General features: G+C 42.7%; 1 protein-coding gene across 4 annotated transcripts; it reads left to right on the forward strand.

Moving 5' to 3' along the window:
- The first annotated feature begins 1,788 nt into the window (after positions 1–1,788).
- LOC101769744 lies at positions 1,789–7,054 on the forward strand. 4 transcript variants are annotated; one of them, XM_014805101.2, is made up of 5 exons: positions 1,790–2,120; positions 2,625–3,043; positions 3,272–3,535; positions 4,651–4,764; positions 5,032–7,054. In XM_014805101.2, the coding sequence occupies exons 2-5, from the start codon at positions 2,648–2,650 to the stop codon at positions 5,080–5,082; spliced, it is 825 nt and encodes a 274-aa protein (XP_014660587.1). In that variant the 5' UTR covers positions 1,790–2,120; positions 2,625–2,647; the 3' UTR covers positions 5,083–7,054. The 4 variants fall into 4 exon arrangements, 3 of the variants coding, with proteins under 3 accessions (XP_012700991.1, XP_014660587.1, XP_012700992.1); XR_002677364.1 differs by having other exon boundaries at positions 1,789–2,120; positions 3,272–4,764; XM_012845538.2 differs by lacking the exons at positions 4,651–4,764; positions 5,032–7,054 and having other exon boundaries at positions 1,791–2,120; positions 3,272–3,340; positions 3,448–3,576.
- The last annotated feature ends 17,818 nt before the right edge of the window (positions 7,055–24,872 follow it).

Consider the following 24,872-nt stretch of genomic DNA (forward strand, 5'->3'; position numbering starts at 1 on the left):
GTGATCATAAAAAAAAAGAGGTTAAATGGCATCTGTTCGAGAACCAATTTGTTCAGGCTTTAAAAACAGCATCAACGTAACCATGACAAAAATTATGAAATGACATCTATTTGCAGCGGTTCGGTTGGGCGATGCTCTCAAGGTGGCCTGGACAATGGACGCTCCATCATCAACTTTCTCTGCAATTTTGACAGAGAGCGACGTCGGAATAAAAAACACTCTCCGAATAGCGTCCAAACAGTCTGCCCCCACGATCGCAAGCCCCCTGCAATTCTGTAAACCGACGCTCCTGGCACACACAAAAAGGAAAGCGGGGCCCGTGCGCCTACGTGGCAATGTCCCTTCTGCGAGGTCACCACGTCCCAAATTCCCGATAGAGCGAAGCTTGGTATAATCCACCCGATGGGATAAGCCGGCTTGTTCCATGCGTGAAGCAAATCTCCCGCATGCCTCGACACGTGACCACGAAGAATTTCTGAGCCCGGGACCCACGCATGCGATCGTTCTCAGATGCAAATCGAGGTGTCTCCGTCTAAACTTGGCCTCTCTTGCTCGATGGGCAACCGCCTCCAAGAAACGCAGTGTGGTACGGCCAATGGCGGCCATTCGTTGCCCCCCAACCCAACCATAACCTGAAAGCTACTGGTAGTCTGGTACCACAAATTTTTTTTTCAATTATAATTATTAAACAACAATTTTTTTTTGGGGGAAAGTAGTTTGTGAAAAGAGGTTATCTTTGTGCTCCGTGCGTGGTGTGGGTGTTTGTAATTTTTTTTTTGTTGGGTCATCTTTCCGGCACGCAAGGAATATGAAAGCCAAGTAACGAAGCAAAAGCGAAACTGACACCAGCTAATGTCAAGAGAAGGGGGGGAAACCGTATAGCAGCTGCTAAACGTGACGGCCAAGCATTACCACGGCGCTCACCGGATGGAGACGACTAGCATGGCTTGGGTCGTGGTAGAGCTTGATGGCCACGAAAACTTGAGGGAAAAGAAATTGTTACAGTCACATGGTAAACTACCTCAAGCTAATCTCCCTTGTAAAAAGCAAATGTCTTCTTGGTTACAAGGATCTTTGTGAATACGACCCGGAGCTCCAATGTAGTAAGTATGCTGCCATAGGAGGACATACAATAATATAAATGTGAATTATACAATTCTCACATTAGACTTATTTTTGTGGCCAAGATGAGGACCATACTATGGACACCGATAATTAGTTTCGCCAGATCTAGGGGTGTCATTCTTAATTTTCTTGTGAAAAATATTTTGAAGTTACTTATTAGACTTTCACCATCCTTTTTCATCTCCCTTTGAATTGAGATGCTACCATCTTTGTACGACTTTCATTATTATTCTGAGCTACAGATGTCGATGACTAGTCTTTTTTTTTTCTATTGGAAACCAAACGAGTTCGATTAGATTCACATCACACAAAATAATATTGTCGAGATCATGCATCCTCAACTAGGTTAATTAAACCGTACTATTTTTTCCAAGAAAAGGGGGAAAAAAACTAATTGGAGAAACATTTTTTTACACGTGGACAAACTAGGTTAAAAAACATCCGGACAATCCATACCGAGAACCCCATCCTCGATCTCAGCCGTCAAACCCCAATCAGATGGCCCAAGACCGATGGGCTGGCAGAGGCCCAAACAATGGTCCCGGTCCGTTTCGATCCGACGGCCGTGATGAGACTACACTTGTCGCCTCGGACTCGGAAGCGCAACCACGCAAACCCACAGCCCATCCCACGCATATAAACCGCCTCCACCCGCTTCTCGATTAATTGGGAATTTTTTTATATCGACTAAATTTCCTATTTCCGGCTCTTGAAATCGCCCCACCCCCTAATTTCTCCGCTCGTCAAATCCTCCTCGCCGTGTGCTGGCGAATCACCGAGGTCTCCTCTCTCCGGCGGCGAGTCGTCGAATCGCCCCGCCTGTACGGCCGCCACGTCGCAGACGCCGGCCGCGCTCCTCCGTCGACCGAGGAAGAAGAACGGGAGCCGACGGCCTCTGGCGGTTCCACCGGAGAACGGCAGGCAAGCGGCCACTCGCGCGCCCCGCGCCGCGTCGATTGGCATTGGATTTGCCGATCCATTGCTTCCGTTTGTTGGTAAGGAACCCTAACTTTGGTTGGATGAATTTTTCCTCTGTTTTTTCCTCTCTCTCCTTAGATTAGACTAGTTTGTTGTGTAGATCGATCCCTTTTCCGGCTTAGATGAGCAATCATCAAGTCCAAATTTGCCGAAAGATGGCGTTCAACTGAGCGCTCATGCCCAAGGCTAACTCCGCCCCCGGTGAATACGCTGGTTCATGTTTTGTTGGAACGCCTCAAGCGATTCGCTTCGATTTTGTTCTTCTGTTCTTGTAACGGATCGTTACGCCGATATGCATGCGCTGTAATGGTTCCTCCACTTGATTTATCTGCTGTGAGTTTTGCGCTGTTCGTCAGTCAAGGATGCGATTTCTTTCACCAAAAACTTTCAGGGGGCTCTTGTAGAAGCCTGAAATCTTCGTGTTTGGCTCCTGTTGATCTAATTTATTCTTCTTGTTCTGACGTATGTTAATCTGATTTGTTCGATTATTGATAATATCTTTGATTTATTCTTTGCAACAGAGTTCTTGAAGCAAAACAATCCGATGAGATTCTTCAAGGGAAGCAAGGTGGAGGTATTGCAGGAGGCAGAGGTGCCCTTTGGTTCTTGGAGGCCTGGTGAGATAGTCTCTGGCAATGGACACACCTACTTGGTGAGATACGATGAAAGTCCGGTTGACTTTGGCGTGGCTGTTGAAAGGGTGCCAAGAAGGTTGATGAGACCTTGCCCTCCAGCGGATGATCCAGTATGCTGGGCTGTGGGTAGTATTCTTGAGGCCTTTGATAGCTACTCGTGGAAGGTTGCGGAGGTGGTGAGAGTGCTGGGCAAGAAGCATTATCTTGTCCGGCTCCTTGGGTCCTCCCTGGAGTCGAGGGCACATGCATCGGATCTTCGATTGAGGAAGCTGTGGCTAGATGACAAATGGATTGTGACTCAGAAGGTAATGCTTTGTTCCTTTAATTCTCAAATTAGATTATTTCCATTACTTATTTCTATTAGATCAATCAAACAGTTCATCTGGTCTTGCTGTTGTATGTCCAATGAATTACTATAATTCTGATGTTCTTTGATGTTCACCCATATGCAGTTAATTTCATTCCAATTTTATCTCAAGTATTATAAATCGGAATACCCGATCCTAACGAGCTGTCTTTCCAATCATTTGCAGTATTCCGCAAAATGCTTGGATGGTTCATTCAGAGGTCGATCAAAAGATGGAAACTTAGGCTGCAACTTGGTAATGGACAGCCATATTCAACTTGAAAACCAGAATGCTTTTGAGGGTGCTACATCTAGAGGCATTAAGAGAAAGTCGTCTGCTATAACAACACATCCTCAATGCAGTGAAATCACAAAGAAATTGCGGACACCGCATAGAGATGGAAGACACTCGAAGCTGGTTGATAGAGGTTCACTCCGTTTGGCTGAAAAGGTAGATGCTGTTGATTCCCCATGCTTTATGCTGGGTGAGAAATACACGCATGCTAGTTATAAAGGGCATACTATAACAGCTGAAGATTTTAGTGACACTGAGAGTATATCATCCTCTGTTGCTAGCTGTAGTCCTAACAGTAGCCCCCATAAATCACAGCATTATAATTTGGTCTACCAAACTGGAGATATCTGTAGTAGAACTGATGATGATGAGGCTTCTACATCTGAAAGAGAAACATCAGAACATGATAACCATGGATCAAGGGAAGAAACCCATTTACTGGAGTTGCATGCTTATCGTGCAACAATGTTAGCCTTGTATGCTTGTGGGTCAATTAGCTGGGAGCAGGAGGCTTTGTTGACTAACCTAAGGTTAACATTGAACATCTCAACTGATGAACATCTAGCTGAATTGAGGAGTTTGGTTACCCATGCTGTTACTTCCAGATAGCTATTGTAGTTACTTTCTTGGTGACATTTTCATATCTTTCTATCTTGAAATTGTTGTAAGTTGGGAAATCTCATTAAGGGTTTGAGGTGTTGGAGTACTTTATATGTAGTATTACTTGTGAAAAGAGTTAGTGGGGAAATTTTGTACTACAGATATGCCAAGATTTCTGAAATTTTGCGACACTCTCAATCTGTTTCTGTTCTTCATACTGAAATGCCTTTGTGTTTTTAGCTTTGCATTAGCTTATTTTTTATGTTTAACACTACCAATATCCCTGATTGTGCTTATGACTGAACATTACAATATTTTGATCAAAGCATGTGCAAACAGCTACTGTTATCTCAAAGGTACATATAAGTCTCCTTCAGGAAGTGATGTTGTGTAAATGGTAGTCTTTGTGGTGTCAATGGTCTTACTCGTGTTTTGCTATATTTGTCTCCGAAGGTCATGAAAATTTGTGAGTATGGAGAGTGAAACATCTGTATATACTCTTTGAGTCCTGACATTGTTTTGTCTAGTGTGCTGACTTCCTAATGCATTTTTCTGTTATTCAGTAGCAGCTGTTGTGAATGGACAGTTCCACTTTCAGATTGTTCTTGACAAATTTTGCAACAGCAAAAACTGGAAAAAAGGAAATCTGATACTTCTCATGAACTTTCCAGGGCCGAGGTTGGAGGCTTGTAAAGCATCCTTCCATAGGGTCATGTAGATGGAGGAGTCTGCCACATGGTTTGCAGTGCGATAAATGTGGCGACATTTCCATCGAACTTCCATTGGTACTTCATTCGTTTTCAATATTTTTTTGGTTTTAGGATAGTGTGCCAAGATAATTCATCACAACATTAATGAACTGTAGTTTCCATGTGAGCTTCCATACCTTATGCTCACAAACAATAGAACAACGACCTAAAGAGCACTTAGTTTGATTACTTATAAAATATAAGTATAGCAACACAAAAGAGCTGTCCGGTGTGGCTACTAGTATGTACTTACCTCAAACTTGTACCTGAAGATTTATAATGATCTTTTTGTTCGAAATTAAGGTCAAGCAGGGTCAGAATTGCGGTTCCAAACTAATGACGGTTGCTGGATAAAAAAGGTCAAATTGGATTGGTTTATGATCCAAAGACAAAAAGGTGATCTGTCTGTTTGCGTGATTTTTCACAAAACTGGCATGCTCCCTCTTTGGTAAGTGCTACTGGAACTTTTTTTAAAATCCTTGTTTTGAGGACGAAGACTTTGAGAGATGATGGTGACAAGGTAAACTAAAATATATTTTTTATTACTGTTCCTTTCACTTAATGAGGCAACCAACAGTCTTAGCTGTTTTATGCACATTATGGTAAACAGTGCTCAAATTATCAGTAAGTTAAAATGCAATTGATACCCACCCTTCAAAAGTAACAGTTATTGAGGTCGGCAGTTATGGGTTGCTTGCATAGAGTTTACAGATTCATTCTATTGAAGTTAAGAAGTCATTATTTCAAGACACGTTACAGTATGCAGATTGTTTAAGTTAAAAATCATATAGAAATGGTAAAATGTGGAGTAGAGCTAGAAGCTATTACCTTAACCAGCAGAATTGTGCTATACTATCATTAGGGCCATATATGAGTGTTTGCCTAAGAAATCATGCATTCACGCATAGGATAAGGTGCTGTTCCATGAATGGTTATCATTACTTGGAATAGTAATATCCCATGTATGCTTGAAATCTATTTGAAGATCTATCTTAGCGAACATTTACAATTACTTAGCATTCCATGATATGCTTGTTCTCTGTCAGTAACAGGTTTTGTGTTCAACACTTGGCGGTTTTAAACTGTCTAAAATTGTTTTTATACTCCATGCATAAATGGAGTATTATTAGATTACTGGGAAAAATGCATTGCAGGGTTCAACTCAATAATTGTAATTATAAATTGATGCATATTCTCTTATGTCAGATCATTGCTTCCATGATCAAGGGGTCCATTTCAGACAGATTCTCTGTAAGGATATTGTGTTATGATGCAGTGCCAATTTGTTTACAAGATTTTAATCCATTACATGGTTATTGCAAAGGGAAATCCTGAACAATTTTCTGCTTTGATAAGCTTTCAACGTGCAATGTTGCCTGCACTTCTGCAAAGGGATATTATCATGTAAAGGAAAGTGGTTTAGGTGAAGGGTGTGAAAATCAAACATACAAGTCCCAAAAGTGGGCTATTTGGTGTTGATCTGCATGGTCATACATATTTGTTTCATTGCGCATGCTCATACAACCATATTGTGTTTAATCTTTTTTGGAGAAATTGTTTTTTTCCAATGCAATTTTTTATCTGGTATGCTGGCATTTGTGGAAGTAGGGGAGGTTTTTATTCTGCAGGGGTAACTGATTTGTTAATGACACTGACAATCAATATACTCTATCATTTTATTAGTAGGTCCTTTAAAGCTTATACAAATGTGGGCTCAGGGTTTGCAATTGATTTCTGTGTACACAAGATTACATTTTGTTGCCTTATTGCATTATTAAGGAAAACTAGCAGGTAGGTCTGTATAGTGTTACGGCTGTTGAGAAAACATACTTGTAGCATTATTAAGGAAAAGCTTATCTGTTCTAGTGTTTTGTTGGGATGTTTCTAATCCAGACATTGTAGTTCATGAAAGATTTGCTGGAGAATTCTTTGCAACCTTACTTTTGTGCTCAAGGCCTTTGAAGCTGCTGTACTCGAAGCCCACCTAGTCCTTCAATTTCTATTGGTGATGTAACAGATAATATATATACTTGGATGGTGTATTGCTGACATTCGCCTTTTTTCAGAAGTGACATGGTAAATTATTAAACAAAAAGAAGTGACATTGTAGGCCCACCTGGTGGTTCTGATGTAGCCAGAAGTAAGTTAGTCAATGTTACAAGTACAAGAGAGGAATTTCTACGTGGCCCACCTTTTATCTCATTATTATATCCCATTGAAAGTTTGAAACACACTGTTCTTGCTTGTTTGGAAACTCATGTACCTACATTTGAACCTCGTAACATTGCCCTTTGAAATTCAGCTGATATTTATGCTCCGTGTTTAACAATAAGTTCGTAGCGTTTCTGTGTTCATATACATGTCTTTTTCTGTTTAATCTTTGCTCTTTGTTCTATCTTTGTGGATAATGTACATTAGTAACAATGCCCATTACCGTCAAACGTACCACCCATCCAGACTAGAGCACGCGCCTCCACAGCTGAAAACGCGTCCTGTGTTTTGCCAGGTACGCCTCCAGATGACTACTTTTCCGCACAGATTTAAAACTCAGAAAGAGAAATGTTCTCCATAATAAACGCATCTATGAATCTTACATTCCTTCCTGCCTTACTGTCACTTTGCGTGCAAGAAGTGAATATTTGTACCTTGCCATTATGCCCTCAAATCCTTAAAATGATCAAACTTGTCAAAAGATAAATAGAGTTCACACAATCAACAATGGTAACAGACTCTTTATTGTGAGGAGTTAACACAGCCGTATCCCCTGTCCCAGACCATCCACCACGTTTATTAAGTATTCTTCAGGATAGTGTCATGGCACCCGCTGACATGATGTTCACCTGGTAGTAACAAGATACATTCTACATACAGATGAGTAAACAAATGCAAAACATCAAGCTACGTGAGATATATTTAAAATGTCACCGCCACACAACAAAGCTAGCAGGATTTTTAAACAGAGCACTGAAGAACAGTAAAACTATTCTTGAAACAAAGATACAAAAATGTAAAACATTCAATGCATGTGTGAATCACTTTTTTTTTCATTATTGCCATCACTATCACAGTGATCCCTCATCCTCGCTTCTATAATTACTACCCATATCAGGATCAATATCTCTGTCCTCGTGTCGATATTACTTGGTCTGTTTCCTTATGGGCCAACTTTCAAATATGTTAGCTTCATAAAGTATACTTGTGTTGGTCTCAACACAACAGAACACTTAATCTCTTGAAAATCATTGATCTCCCTTTACAGTGGGGTATGGCTCCCCTTTTATAGTGACCCGTGAGCCATTTTACATCCCGAAAATATCCTTCCTCACCTACTACATTCCTAGAATATGCCGTACATAAGGGTCATTGGGGTAACGTGTACAAATTGAATTCTCCTACGCAGTCACGCTTCTCACGCCTTCATGTAGTCACGTTTCTCACGCCTTCATGTAGTCACGCTTCTCACGGCTTCATATCCTTAACCTCGGGACTTCTTCTCTGTGCCAGATTAAGCCTTCAGCTTCGCACCCTTAGCCTTGAAAGAGCTTCTTAACCTCGTGCCTTCAACCTCGAGCCTGAGATAGATGCCCAACCTCGTGGCGTATAGTTTAGTTCCGATCCTGAGTAAAAAGCAGAGTGAAAAGCTCGGTGCTCAAGATTAGCTTCGAACACTCGAGGGTAAGTTAATTTATAACTTAGCCATCAGCTAATAACTGTTAGTTTCAAAGTCAAAGTAACAAAGAAGTTGCGAGGTTAACCGAGTTATACGTTGGTTCAGAACCTGCGAGGTTAATTGAGTTTTATCTGCTGGCCCTGATCTTGCGAGGTTAGCAAGTTTCTGCCTACGAATACCGCTCAAGGTCGTTCGGTTTTTGAGCGATCCCAACAACTTGTTTTAGCAAGATGCTTCATGAAGTATACTTGTTTCAGCAAGATCATCAGCAATATCGGCAGTGAATGCACCAAGTTGCTTTCCTTCTTGATAGTATTAAAAAACTGGAGGAGGCGAACCATCGACTTCATCTGGCACAGTTGGAATGAGCAAAGAACATATAGGATTTGTCTTGAAGGCAACCAACAAGCAATTCTGCCGCTAAGGAGGTGGTGATGGATATGGTGCCTAAAACACTTGGTCAGATATCTTAGCCTTCATTTATGATTGATCAGTAATGCTTTGTCATATTTCACACCCTTTTCTAGATCAAACCATCCACATCTAAAGCAGTTTGTCACCGGCATACTGCTTTTCTTCTATGCCTTATCCAGAGTATAGCAAGCTTTCGGTTTAGTCCATTCGTCTATTGGTTAGAATATGTTAATCAGTAATATCATAAAGAAATAAAAAGTAATTAATTTTACATTGCCTATAGCACTTTATTTAAAATGTGTTACAAACTGCAACTCTGTCATCTCCAAATATGCATGCACGCATGCACTTTTATGCTGTGTGGTGTGTTTGGCGCCTTTGTGCGAATCACTAATTGCAGCTAATTTTTGAACTTTTGCTGGTAAAAAAAACGGCTGCAACTACAATGTTTTTGGATAATATTAGTGCCTGAACAGACATGAATGGTTATTATTCAAACTTTGTAGGCATAATGGGCCAACCTAGATCAAGTGTGGGCTCGCCCAAATTTCATAGACCTAATAGGCTTACCTTTTCGACAAGATTGGAGTTATTTAAACTTCATAGGTCTAATGGCCCTAGCTAAGCCAGATCTAAAAGTTGGCTCATCCAAACTTCATATGTGGGCCTATCTAGCTGGGCAGATCTAAACTACCAGGTCTTCGAGTACCAAACTTGGTAAATAGACGCAGACACTCACAAACAAACACTCACGTACACGGACTTATACTTGTCCTATAAATACACGTAACACCCTCCCCCTTACGAGTATATCCGAGAGACAAAAGACATCTAGATCTTCAAAGGCGGCACACACATATATTTCGCGTGAAAACACATGAGTTGTGACTTGCCAACACGAATATGTGTCATATATCTGCGTTGGCTTCGTGGTGACAGGTGCCGATTCTATAACAGACACGAATGAGGTATTTGAGCCTGCACGGATGAGGCGCTCTTTAGTTGTAGAAAACCTTTACTGAGTTTAGGACTCGAACCGGATGTATATGTTGAGAGAAAATTATTCCTTCCTGAAATTGTTATGTCAAAACGAAGCCACTAGAAAGATCACATGGAAGTATGAAATTTTTCACTGCACCATCATCCATCCATCTGACAGCACTCACCTAATAAAATCATGGAACGAAGCATTTTCCTTTCCTTTATCAAGTGATGCTCTCTGTTTAATGTGATGCAGTGGCGGAGCCAACGGAGGCTGGCAGGGGATTTGCATAATTTGTTGACTAAATTATGCACTTTCCAATTAACTTACGGAGTAGTATTAGATTTTAGCAAAAAAATTACTAGCTTAGATGAAATGGATGAACTTTAGCTAAATGAATTAATTTACATTATATGAGTTAATGATTTTCTATATAGAGGTTTACTATGTACAATTCGTATGACTCTTCTTGGCCCCTCTAACGTTAAATCCTGGCTCCGCTACTGATGTGATGATGCTTCTGCTTTGCATGATATACACTATACAGGTAGCACTGCAGTAGAGCATCAACACCAAGAATCGGATATGGCCATAGCCCATATGGGCGCCGCAGTTTCCATGGAAGGCATGCCGGTGTGTTCCATTCTTGCAAGTCCAGTAAATGAACCAAGTGGAAGGACGGCCTGTTCTGGGAGAAGGCTCTGCACTCTGCAGCCTGCATGTGGGATCAATGAGCCAAGCCATTTCCACAAGCTGACAAGCATATCTCGTTGCCCAGCAGGTTCAGAGAAGAGGCCGGGGCCACGCCGGCGCGGGATCAGGCGACAGCGGCGCGACCGGCGCGGGGACCAGGCTGCTGCCGCTCCGATCCCGATCAGGTCCCGGTGGTGCCCATCTGCACTCTGCCGCCGCCGCTGCCGCTGCCGCGCCGACGACAAACGACGTCGTCAGCCATAATGATCGGTGTGTCGTTGCTGCAGACACAGCAGACTGCCGCCGTGCTGCCACCACCCTAACGAACTCCTCAGTGCTGAGTCCTGACCCGTGCCGCATTTGCATTGCGGTCGCAGTGCGTGATGGGCCTGGGATGGCTGCTGATGCAGCAAAAGCATAGTAAAGGCTCCATGGCAACGGCAATATCCTTCTGCACTTCTGCACATGCGGAGTACACTCCATCAGCACTCTGCAAGAATGTGGCTGCCAAAACTGGCCGTTTGCGAGCTAGGGGCCGCAATAACTTGCCAAGCTAGGGTTTCATCCATCTCATCACGGTAAAATCTTGATCCAGAGCCCTTTGACAGTTACAGTTAACCGTTTACCCGGCCTTGGCTGCACCGATGAGTGCCACCATTCTAGATTTCTAGGGCACACATTTTTTTTTAGATAAAAGGCCTTTTGGCCCAGCTTTATTAGAAAGCAGGTAAGTCAACTGGGTTCACCAGTTTTACAAATTTTAGGAACAGAATTCGGAGCTATAGTAGCATCACACTCCTGAACCTCACACTCTAACACCCTCTAAACTGTTATTACAGATAGCCAAAAGCTAGATCAAACGACCATATCATTACTAGATCACACTTAAAGTTTAATATGATCAGACTGCACCCTTCATTCAGATTGCAACGATGAGAGCCGAAGCTTTAAACTTTGTATCCCCTCGTCCAGCCGGCGTCGCTCTTCCTCGTTGCTCAATATCGCCCATCTCTGCATGAATGAAATTAAACGATATATGCCTACATCAGGAGAGGTTACCACTATATTGTTGAATACAAAATCATTTCTTATAAGCCATAGGCTCCAGCCAATACAGCTAAAAAGAAACACAGTAAAAGCTCTAGTTTGATTATTCATCCCCTCTAACACCCTCTCTTGAAAATCCCTAACTGTTTTTGTTGTATATTGCCAAGCAAAAACTTGTCTACAGAAGCACCACACAAACTGTGCAATGGCACAATCAAATATAATGTGATCTGTGCTTTCCAGCATCCCACACATTTTACACACAATATTTCCCAGCCAATTCCGTTTGACTGACTGTTCCGCAGATTGAATTTTGTCCTGACAGACTTACCGCATAAAGACTTTGATTTTTAATGGAATCTTGGCTTGCCAAATTTCCATCATCCATCTGTTTACCACTCCAGAGAATGTCAACTCTCTATACAGAGAAGCAGTTGTGAAATTACCAGACTTTTCTAATGCCCATTTCACAGTATCAGTACTAGATAGCTCAACATCTTCAATGAATGACATCAATCCCTCCCACTCTTGAGTTTCTCGCTCACCAAAATTTCTATGAAAAGTTAACTGAATCTCACCATCTCTAAGAACTTCTGCCACTGTCCAACTTTGCTGGTTACAGATTTCATACAGCCCAGGGAAAGCAATTTTTAGAGGACATGCACCTTTCCACACATCTTGCCAAAATCTTGTCTTATTCCCATCTCCAACTATATAAACGAGGCCTCTCTGACAGCATTCCTGCACTTCCTGCAGACCTCTCCAGAATTGAGACCCCCCAGATTTTCTGCAACTATAAAAACCCTTGTGTCCTAAGTACTTCTTCCTTAGCAGGTTACAGCATATATTATCATCTCCTCTCTCTATTTTGAATATCCATTTGGCCAGCAGACATTTATTCATCACTCTTGTGTTTGTAAAACCTAACACACCCCCTCTCTTAGGTACAACGATCATTTCCCAACTAGCCATGTGGTATTTTCTCTTCAAATTAGGTCCATGCCAGAAAAAGTTAGCTCTAGCTGTGTCCATTTTGTGATGTGATTCTCCTGGCAAAAGATATACCCCCATAGTATAGTTAGGAATTGAGCTTAGGCACGACTCAATTAAGATCATCTTCCCTCCTGAAGACAGACTTGAGCTTTGCCATGTTGGCAGCCTTTTCTCCACTTTTTGATGTACATAAGCAAGGTCAGATGAAAACATGTGTCTACTATGAACCATGATTCCCAAGTATTTTATAGGGAGAGATCCCACTTTGCAATTTAGCATCTCCGCCACTCTAATTTGTTCATGTTCAGAACCTCCTAGCACCAGGACCTCATTCTTCTGATAATTGATACGCAGTCCTGACATATTCTCAAAGCAATACAACAAAATTTTTGTGTGTATGATTGATTGGTCCTCCAACTCTATGAAGATGATTGTGTCGTCAGCATATTGCAAATGTGTTATACCTCCCTCTACTAGGTGAGGAACTAAGCCTTTGGGGATTGCTTGCTTCAGCCGCTGGAACACAAGCAGCCAATAACAGCATTCATGGGGATGCATGTATCAGTACCGCTGGATCAGCGGCAAGGTACGGCGCATGGCAACAAAGAAACTTACGAGGTGCTGCTGCTGTGGACCTGCCGTGTCTGTAGCTTTCGCTCCTAGCCAGCACACATATATCCACGATAAGCTCCACTTCACCTGTCCATTTGGAGCAACTCATGTTTTCTGATCGATGAGCCCGGCCGTCCCTATCTTGCCATGTGCCCGGCATGTGATGATGGGCATCATGGAGATATATGGAGCTCGAAAGGTTGTTGTGCTGGTATGATTAGGCACTTGATTGGAAAGGAGCTAGAGGATCGCCGTAAGCCGTGGCACTTGTTGGCCCAACTGATCCTTTTCGAATCCGGTCAGCTGATTGCTTTCGAAGTGTTGATTATATGTCACATGGGTGCACTAGAGATGAGCTGCTATACGACTCTCTTTGTTGAGTGATGTTCCTACTTTCTGTGATGACGCTAGTACTAGTGACATTTATTCAGAAGCCGCAGATTTCCAGTGGTTCTGATGGAGCTCTGATGCTGACAGATAACGGAAGAATGTTCATTTAGCAATGAAATAATGGAGCTGAATTGCAGTTAAGGTCAGCTCATGTGTCGGCAATGAGCTTCCTGCTGGAGATATGATGGGAATGCAGATCAGGTGAGTAGTACTCAGCTAAATTTACTGATGGTTTCTCAAAAGAAAAAAGACAAGTTACAAGCAGGTAAGCAAAGGTTTGATAGTTCTCAACGCTCTTGTGATAACATTGAATATATGATTCATCCAATCCAACTCATAGACTCATAGCACATTGTGTTTAGCCTGAGTAGATATATAATACCGTAAGTCCGTGTGATTAATTTCTTGTCAACGCTGCATGTGTTCCTTGGTGAAAGATTAGCAAGAATCGAGGGCAACCCAAAGGTACGTACTCTCTCAGCTAGCCCACCATAGGCTATATGGAATCAGTACCAGTAAACAAATCAACCGGACCACGAACCAGAAGTTGTAGGAGTATTGTACTAGCTAATTGTACATGTGCCCTATTACTGGATTTATATAGTACAGCAAGCACTGTCATGATGATCTAGATACTGCAATTTAGCAATAAGTTAAACTATGGTCAACCACCGTACCATTCTGTCGGTTAACCCATGCCAGCTCTATCCAGCTCTAACCAATTGGTAGTAGTTAGTGTCACTGTGTTCGAGTAATTAGTGTCACTATTTCAGGACTTGTCATATCTACAAGGCTACAGCTGTTTTTGTTCGCTGTCATGTGCTGATGATAACTTAAAGTAAGAACAGGCAAGATAAATAGTAGTTGTCCTTTGGATCAAGGGCCAGTAACGCCTTAATTTGTCAGTTATGCATCTTAACTGTTTGATAGGGAATAGTCAGTTAGTACCAAGTTGCCCTTATTTTGGTGTGGTATTTCTTAGTGATCAAGAAGCATGCCTCTCCCGGCAACATATATTTCTCATCATTGTTCCTTCCCAATGCATCTGCTTAATTCATCCTCATGATTGCACCATGAGTTTCTTTCACAATCACAGATGATTGCATGTGTATTGGAATTCAGAGTTCGGAACTGATGCGCAAGGCGACCGGCCCCTTAATTGCACATGATGATATGCCACGTCTCGCAAGTTTAATTTCACGACAGCGTTGTGGGACTGCCAGAGATGATCCTGATGCAGAAGGGAATTGAATGGGGCAGCTTCTTGAGAAATGAGAAGTGAGGAGCAGTTGTTTGGGCTAGTTTGGCAGGGCTCCTCGCGAGGGGCTCCTCGTGCGGAGCCGGAGCCGGAGCCGCGGAGCCACTTTTTTGGGCTCCTCCATGCAGGCCTAAAACGGCTCCGACTCCTCCCAAATGTGCCAAAAAATGGCTCCGCGGTCAATGCTGTTTGGTGCGGCTCCGGCTCCTCCGTGCTTCGGTAAGCGCACGGAGCCGGAGCCGGAGCCCTGCCAAACTGGCCCTTTGTAGTACAATTTTGTTCTCATCTTAATCCATTGCATAATTCAATCCATGGCGGCATGCGAATTAATGCACAATTACTAGAGGTGTTTGATTTTTCATTCAGCCTTGTTTTCAGAGTTATACACTTTCATGAAAGATAGCTCATCATTCTGAATATTTCTTTCTTTAATCATGAGAGTCAGGCAAATACTCTATATCATGCTGTTCAGCTTTGCAATGTGTGCCATTGTTCCAATGCAAACCTAAAACTTTGGATTGAAACAGTGACTGGCGAACTAGAATGAAATCATGCGACGATAGCATCAATCACATCCCATCTTACAGTTGTTGAAACTCTCAAAGGATCATGGGGTGTTTCCTGGGTAGACTTCTAGCTAGGATGGTGATTGCAAGCATTGCTTGAGACATCAGAAAAAAAAAAAGAGAGAGCTCTAAACATGATGGAAAAGATGCTGCTTGTGAGGCACCAAAAGGTATCTCTAGCTAGCTTCCTACCTGACATGTCTTCCTTGATTGAAGGGCTAATTTTAGTCCTAGAACTCATATTTCCTGCAGTAAGTCTGAACAACTTTAGTCGGCCAGGACTTTTGCTGAAAAAAAGTCTGACCAACTTCAGCCGAGATTTGGTTCTTCTACACTGCTTACGCCATCTATGTCTCTAGAAAGGTAAGCATGCCATGTTTTAGTCATAGGCTTGTTTGTCCTTCAAAAACAAGGAATGTGGTGGCTACTGGCTACCATCCTAGAAAATTGAAATGAAAGCCATTCAGATCAGTATGCAAAAGGAAAGCAATTCAAACCTCCTGCGCGTAACACTGCTGGGGAAGCACCTTCAATACCGGTTCCTAACCTCCTTTTAGTACTGGTTGTGCTACCAGTATTGCTACTTCGGTACTAAAGGGGGCCTTTAGTACCGGGTCAAATAACCGGTACTAAAGGCCCCCTTTAGTACGGATTATTTATACCAACCGGTGCTAAAGTGGCCGCCACGTCGCGCGTGGCCGAGGCCAATTTAGTATCGGTAGGTATAAACAACCGGTACTAAAGGTTTTTTTCTTTTCCATTTCTTTTCTCAAAGGTTTTTTTTCTTTTCTGTTTCTTTTCTCATTTTCTTTATTCTATATTAGTATTTCGTATTTTTTCCTTTACGTATACTAGTTCTAATACGCTAATATATATAAAGTTGTATTTATCTATAATATTACATTTGATATAATATTAAATATTATATATATATATATATCTTCTGCATTCACATTTATGAATAATATTACATTGCATCAACTTTCCAAGTTCAACATTTTGGATCAACTATTCTGAACCCGAGTCCTGACGGTGATGCAGATTTGATCCATCAATATGAACTCCCCCGCTGAATTTACTACCTCGTCCAGAAAAATCCCCTGAGTTGTTCTTGAATTGCCTTGATTTTTTCCATCTCGAGGAGTGCTTCCTAGCACTATTTATAAATTTTCTAATTTTCATAACACAATTTCTATATTCACCAACACTACTTATAAATTTTTCTATTTTTCTTAACACCATTTATCCTAATGTCACCCCCTGCTTTAAAACAAAACCAAGTGCTACCAATATATATGGCAGGATCAAGTTTCATACATATAGTGATATCATAAGTGAATAACAGTAACAGTATCACGTAAAGGAATATAAATAATGACTTACGAGTCTATCAGAGATATACAAATTAATCCTGACAATCAACTGGGGGCTGTGTACGCCTAGAACTCAGCATCATCTTCAGAAAACTTCACACACCCTCCTCTTCTAAGCAGTAGTAAGCAAGGATAAGTACACTTATAGTTGGTACTCAACAAGGCCACAATAAATAACCAAATTAACGATTTAAGTCCATCTTCAAGTTTATTAATCATGTGAGGGTCCAGGCCGCTCTTGACCGTGAGCATGGCTGATATATCAGTTTTACACTCTGCAAAGGTTGTACATATTTACCTACAAGTCAGGTAAAAGTTCAGAAAAACTTTGGACCCAACCATGCTATGCTGATCAGGAACTTATCACACTACCGAGGTGTGACTATATAGAGACACTACGAGGCCTTTACAAAGATTCCATAATAAGAAGTAGCCCGCTAAGGTTTCCAGATCAGTAGCAGAGCATAAACCTCTCTCAAGAGTACGAAGCTATCATAGAGCAGATCAGTCTGAGGGTCGGGCTATACCCTATCTGCCGCCACCCCTCTTGCCCTTTCGGTAAGACCGCTTCAAACTAGAGTCTCTAATTAATTAGCCAAGACTAGAGACATATAGTCCTTGTGATTGCACTGTTTTCCTGGGTGGTCACTCCATATTCCAATTAATACATGGTATTCTTGTAAAATGAGCATAGATAGAAGGATGGTTAGGGACACTTGCCTTTCCCCAAAGAAAAGTTACTCTTACTGCTCTTCAGCTCTTACTCTCTTGAAACTCTTAATCGTCAAATGTTTCGAACAACGATCCTTCTACTTGAAGCAATCACCGGCACAAACATACAAGCAAAACAATATACCAAAACAAAAGAAAAACTTTAAAAGAACGTACTAAAGGATAGGGATCGATTCTAGGATCACGAAGGCGCGAGAAACACTAAGAATAATGCTATCGTTGAAAACATACATCTATCGGAGAAACTTTGGTGGTAAAGGAAAGACAAGAGCTATATGCTGCATTTATTTTTATTTAGAAAACACATGTAAAGGATACTTTTAGAAAATACCCTAAGTTAGAGTTAATTCAAATTATATTTGTATATGAAAAGACGATGTAAAATCTAGTCAACTTTTATTTATATAAATAAATATTCATGTATAAATTATCCCATTTAAATATTTAACTTTGGAAAATAAACTTTATGTAATAGCACCTAATTGATATCTTTATATGTCGCCTCGAGCTAGACAAATTATAATTAGAAACTCATTCACATTGATATTAATCATTTTAACATTTGCTTAAAGAAATCGATGTATAAACCTAATTTGCTTTTAATTAGAAAAAACTAAGTAAATAAGTATTAATCAAAATTAGTACCCTATTTATTTTCAAAAACACGAAACATGGTGAAACAATGTTGCTAAACTATAGCTTATGATTAGAGGATTAACACAGCAAGAACTGACTAGAACAAAACTTCGGTTGAGAAGATACACTATCAAAAAATTTGGGTTCATAAAAGAAAAGAAACTATGTGCTTCATACATTTTAAATGTAGAAATAAAAGTGGGTGATATTTTGGAGAAATATCCCATGTTCAAATTAACTCATATTATATTTATATTTATATTTTTGAAAATACGAAATAAAGCTTAGTCAAATTTTAGTTACAAATGTTCATGTATAGTTTATACCACTTTAAACATTTAATTTGGAAAAGGTATCATATGTGGGAACATCTGAGCGCATACGTTATGCTTCGTGTTTAACTAACCAAATTTAATTTAAAAACACATTTATATTCATATTAGTTAAATTAACATTTAATTATGAAAACCCGAGATATAACTTATGTAGCTTTTATTTATAAAATAAATTGAATAAGCATTAATCAATTTAAGTTTAATTTATAAAAAATCGAGGTATATCTCTAATTAGCTTTTAATTGGAAGAATTTTTAAATTAACATTAACCAAATTTACGTTTGTTATGAAAACGAGGGGTTGAACTCTAATTAGATTTTAATTAGAAAAGCAAGTATATAAGTACTTAATCATATTAATATTTTGAACAAATTACAAAATGAAGAATATGATCAACATTGCTTCTAATGCGTAATTTAAGTTGATATAAATCTAACGTAATAAGAATGAGGTAAACCGGAGCTAAAACATGTAATCTATGAGCTAAACAAGGTTGAAAGGACCTATACAGAATTAACGATAGATCTGAAGCGTTACCAAAGAAGATATGCAAGACATAGTTAATAGTGCTCGCAAAAAGCCCAAAGGATAGGGTTAGATCTGTTAAAGATCATGGCTTGGGCTAGGTTGAAAAGATCTAATCTATTCAGGGGCTTATATGCAACTACACCAAGACACAAAGAAAAAGATAAATAATTACAGACTTGGCCAGGGGCCTATCTGCAATCATTGGGCCATCTTCCTCCCATGGCTTGCGGCGGCTCTAACTGGCTGGCTCGCTGGTGCTCTGGCGGCTAGGGACTCAAGCGAGGTGGCGCAAGGGGTAGAGGAGGTAGAGGGGAGCTTGTAGGGGTGCTCACCTATGGGCGGGATGTGGTGCTCCAGCCAGAATTTGGCTAGCGGCAGTCGACAGCGGCTAGCTTGATCTCATTGCCAACACCGGCGCTCAAGCCATGGATGGGGGACAACGAGATGTGGTGGAGCTGCAGCTTTTCTGGCAGAACTCGTGGCACCGGCGACTTGCTCCGACAAGCAGCGGCTTCAGTGAAATGGAGCAGCCAATCTCGACGGCGGCGCTCGGCTCCGGCTGCCTTTGGAGGCGGTAGCGCTGCGGAGGCAAGGTGGTGGTGCATGGATGGCGAGCAGGGACGTGCGCAAGCTCGGGCAGTGGCTTTATAGCGGCGCAAGGCGGCCACGGCTTGGCACGCACGCCAAGGCCGGTGGCGGCGGTGGCCATGGCAGGCCATGGCCGGCCCAAGGTCTAACGCCGCCGGATGGATAAGATAGGTTTTTTTTCAGGCGGCGGGCCGTATGGATCGGGAGGCGGCCAGAGTGGGTTGAGCCCACGGGCTCGGCCCAAAAGGATAGGATAGGTTTCTTTTTTGAGAAATAATTCCGCGTGTAAAGATAAATCTAGAAAAAAAATCCAGATAATTCATTTAATTCACGAAAAATACTCAAAAATCGTAAAAGTTCCAGGAAAAATTCCTAGGGATAGAATGGGACAGAAGGAGTCCAAATAAAATGTTTGGATCTTCTCAAATAAATTCTAGAACCTTCCAAAAATTAGATTTAGCTCTAAAAAATGAGAATAAATCCCAGAAAATCTGGAAAATTCTTAGAAGAACCTAATCATCGTCTAAACATATTTTTGAAACTTTCGCACTCATGAAACACCAGAATGCATCGGCATGAATGCACACACAAAGAACAACACTATTTAATTAGAAAAACAACCAATTATTTTTTCTATACTACATTTCCTGTTAGAAAATAAATGTAGGATTTTTTTAAATTGTGAGAAAATCAATGTTCAATTATTCTTTTTAATCACATCCTGAAATCCAAAATTTTCAGGGTGTGGCACCTAAATCCTAAAATTGAAGAAATTTTAAAAAAAGGATGACGTCAGCGCGGCCGCGGGCTGACGTCAGCAGAGTCGTCGCCCGCGACCGTGTGTGAGGGATGGTGGGTGCTGGAGGAGGGCGTCCGACGTCGGTGGAGATGGGGTGGTGGCCGGTGGAGGAGGGGTGCGCGGCGTCGGTGGAGGGCTGGCGTCGGGCGGCGAAGAAGGCAGCGGCAGCCGGTTTGGAAAGGAGGTGGCATGCCGCGTCGGTGGAGTAGGGGCGTGCGGCGTCAGGATCATCGGTGCTGGCGTTGGGAGTGCGGGGCGTCGGAGAAGGAGGCGGAGGCGCGATGGGGTGGGGATGTATAGACGTACAGTGCGGCGCCTGGCGCCGGCGACGGGCCAACAGGGTCGGGGGTCGTGGGGTGCGCCGCGGCATCGGGGCATGCGGCGTAGGGGCGCGCAACAATGGGGATGATGGCGGCGTGGAGGACGGGGCGGCGGCGGTGGACGATTTGGCCGGGGGAGGGGACGGTGGCGGCGCGACGCAGGTGTGTCCGTGGGGACGACGGCACGGCGGCGTGGCACGAGGACGACGGCGCAGGGACAACAGTGCGGCGGCGTGGCGCGGGGATGACGGCGGGGACGAGGAGTGGCTAAGTGTCTGGGGAATGAGGGAGGAAGACGATGGGGTTTTATCCCCCTAGTACAGGGTGTAGCCTTCACCCGGTACTAAAGGCCTATCACCCACCCTGTACTAAAGGGGGCCTTTAGCTCATATTTGTAAAGGACTAAACTATGAAAATATTCCTCTAACCTCATATCAATTTTTTCTTTGACTAATACAAAACATAGCATCCAAAAAATTGTAGTTTATTCTAAAAATCACAAATATGAGCTCTAAATAACACATGCATATAAATGAAAATTTTCTCCATTGTACCTTATTCTAAAAATCACAAATTACTCTAGCCCTAAAACATAAAACTTAATATACTAACCATGTATCAAGGGAGGATGAAGTTTCTAACCTTTAGAACACTTGAATGAGTGAAATCCCCGCAAAATGGTCAAAAATCCGGCAGCACCTCCCCTATTTCACCATGAATGGATGGAGCCCGAGCTGGAGGAAATGGCTCAGGTAGGAGGAAGAAGACGTCTAATTTATAGGAGGGAAGTTAGTACCGGTTGGGGGCTCCAACCAGTACTAAAGGTCACCCATTAGTACTGGGTGGAGCCTTCTCCCAGTACTAAAAGCCCTCAGGCACAGGGTGGAGGCTCCACCCGGTACTAATGGGTTACCGATTGGAGCTCCCAACCGGTACTAAAGGGGATCACGGGGGCTCCTAAAGAACTAACCGTTAGACCTAGTACTAATGCTCATATTAGTACCGGGTCAAAAACCAACCGGTACTAAAAGTTAGGACCAATACTGAGTTTTCCAGTAGCGTAAGATTTGCTGAGCATACTACATTGTTGTGAGTCTTGAGTCTTGGCAATGCATTATTACAGAATTAAGTCACATGGGCTCCCTCCCTATTCTATGGATAGGAAGCACTGTTGCGGAGACTTGCAGCGAATGCTACGCCCAGGACGAAACAAAGAACTTGTCCTATTTCTACAGTAGCACATGCCTCTCTAAGTCCTTTTGGAACCATAGCAATTGAAGTACACATGCCGAGGAAACACCGCTGCCCATCTTGTACATGTATAGCACTTCTTTGTGACCTACCTAAGCTAAAACCAGTTGTAGAATAGAATGATTGGATAACCTCCAGAGGAGAGAGGCCTAGCTTTTTTTGATAAGAGGCCTAGCTTTGCTGCATGTTATTACAACTGAACAATGCCTTGCCAATTAATACACAAGATGTTCATGCACGCTGAAACAAACAACTGAACGATGCCTTGCCAATTAATACACAAGATGTTCATGCACGCTGAAACAAAAATGACTCCATGCAGATTTACATGAATTTTCGAGCACTTTTAGGTATTATTATTATTATTACCAGTATATCTATAAATATAAGTGACGATTATCCATAGCAAACCTTTGACTCTTTCATATTTTTTTAGGATATGATCCTATCTAGGACACGTGTCCTTACATACTATTTCTATAGGATTTTTTAAGAATTATTTTACATACTGTAGTTCAAATTGGACTTACTGAGAATAAGTACCTAGAAACTCATTTAATCGTTAGAAAATAACAAATCATTCAAAAAAAATTGAAACAAGTTGGTGATGCGTATCCTTCAAAATTCTTAAGTTTCCATGATCAAAATTGAGAAAAATGGCAACAATGGTGGAGGAGTGGTGGTGGGCGTTAGGTTGGAGAAGAAAGGGGAAGGGCGTTTAATGCCGGACGATTATCACCAGCGGTTCATGTTACAAACCAGCAGCGGAAACTATTTTTACAACGGTTTTCACCGCCCTCTCCAGTGGCCACCGAGCTCGGTCACTTCCAACCAGGTGGTGAAAATCCTTCTGCAGCGGTGATATTGCGGCGCTGAAATCTTTACCTTAACCGGCGTGATATTGCCGGCGCGGAAGACATTTTCTGTACTAGTGGCAGCTAATATGAGAGTCGCTCGAAAAAAAATATATCCGAAAGTCACCTATATCTCGTCGTGCTTCCTGCATTGCTGCACCTGCACATCGTGCTGAATTGCATATTTGCATGGGATGCATGCACGGCACGGGCGCCGGATGAGCACTGACGCGCGGTGAGCGAGCTTTTGATCAGTGAAAAAAGGCCAGCGCGTGTTATAAAAGCCTCGTTGCTGATGAGTGTTCCTTTGTTGCAGTGCCAGTGGCGCCACGCTGCGGTACTCTTCCTTTGCACTGCATGTACAGTGGCCGGGCACAGTGCTCTAGCCTGCCGCCTGTCAATCATATTGATGCCTGGATGGATGGACCAGTGATCGATCTGGCGAGTCGCAGCGCCAATGCGATCGAGGACGTGCGCCTTTTCCGTGCACTGCTGCTAGCTTCTACTACTACTACTCCACGGCGGGTCAGGCTTGGACGCTTGGTGTTTTGCTGGCGCCGGCATGCATGCTCGTATGTCTTGGGACCGTCCGTCTTTTAGCAACCTACTCTGCGTTCTAATGCCGTAGCGTCCTGTAGTAGTCGAGTCGGAGATCTGGATCGATGTATAAGATAAGAGTAGCTTTTGCAAACAACTAATAAACTTCGTCGATCTCCTCCTATAGTGGCTGGTACACGTTGTTAGGTAGCTGTTTGAATGCAAGAGAGCCCTTTGCTAGCAGTCTACTCTATCTTCTTTTCTAAACAAAACATCTCTAGTAAACATTAATTCTTTGGGGTAACAAGTGACTACTAGACCTAGAAACGAAGGTGACGACGTACGACGCTCCTTATCATCATATCAGTACATTCTTTAATTTTATCGTTGTGTGTCATTAACTATTCTTGCACATTGTTATTTTCCATGCATCAACGACGTAAATACTCATTCGTCGATCGATCAGTCGCGGAATGTGACGCGCGCCAAGAGTTTCTCCCCAGCATTGACTTGTACGAGCAGCAACTAGAAACCGAAAGGCCGCAACCCGTCGCGTTCAGCATCGACTTTCTTTTTCTGAGACCACTCTCTCTCATCAGCATCGACTTGGGGGTAGAACTAACTCGGTCTGCACTCTACACTGCAGAAGCGACAGAATTTTTCAACGGCTGTCGCAACGAACCCGGACTAATCGTGGAGTACTGGCGTCATGTCACTGCCGTCACCCCCATCGGGATTAGCGGCCGGCCGGGTCCATCCCGCCCCCCTCGATCACGCGCCGTTCCCGCGTCGTCGCTCGCTGCTGCATTAACTGGCGGGTCAACACTGAGCGTCAGCCACTTCTGCTTTTGCGTCGGCTTCCAGCTCGTTTTCTGGACGTTCTTCTCGTTCGTTTGAATAATTCGTTTCTCCCAACTTTCCTCCATATCGCGGGCGTCTACCGTCGGCGCACCACCGCATGCCGATCTTCAGATCGAAATACAGCCTCGGAAAGTCCGACGAGCGATCAGTCACGGCGGCGACCAGACCAGCGAGTGACAGCGACCCTTCGTTCACTATCATTCGCAGGTCTCATCATCAGCGGTCGTCAGTCGATCGTCGTCACCATCGACAAGTACACGTTCAATCATACTATCATTCTACCGAAGCCAGAAACCTGCACGCCCCGCGCGGCGGAGAGGAACACCACCGGGCGGCGCCACCCGTGCCTGCGATGCATGCATGCGACGACCCGCGCGAACCCCCCCCCCCCCACCGGTGCGCTTTATTGTGCTTTCTCGACTGCTACTCCGGCTATCACCAGATAAGCCTCAAAGAGGAGGATCAAGCCAAAACAGCATTCATCACGCCGTTCGGAGCTTTTTGCTACAAAACAATGACCTTCTGACTAAAAAAATGCAGGGGCAACTTACCAAAGAGCCATACAGATGTGCTTCGAAAAGCAACTTCACCGCGATGTCGAAGCTTATGTTGACGATGTCATCGTCTAAACAAAAAACTGGGAGGGACTCATTGCTGACTTGGAGGAATCGTTCTCTAGTCTACGCGCGTATTCGATGGAAACTC

This window comes from Setaria italica, chromosome IV (assembly GCF_000263155.2).
Source record: "Setaria italica strain Yugu1 chromosome IV, Setaria_italica_v2.0, whole genome shotgun sequence".
In the NCBI taxonomy this organism is placed as follows: Eukaryota; Viridiplantae; Streptophyta; class Magnoliopsida; order Poales; family Poaceae; genus Setaria; species Setaria italica.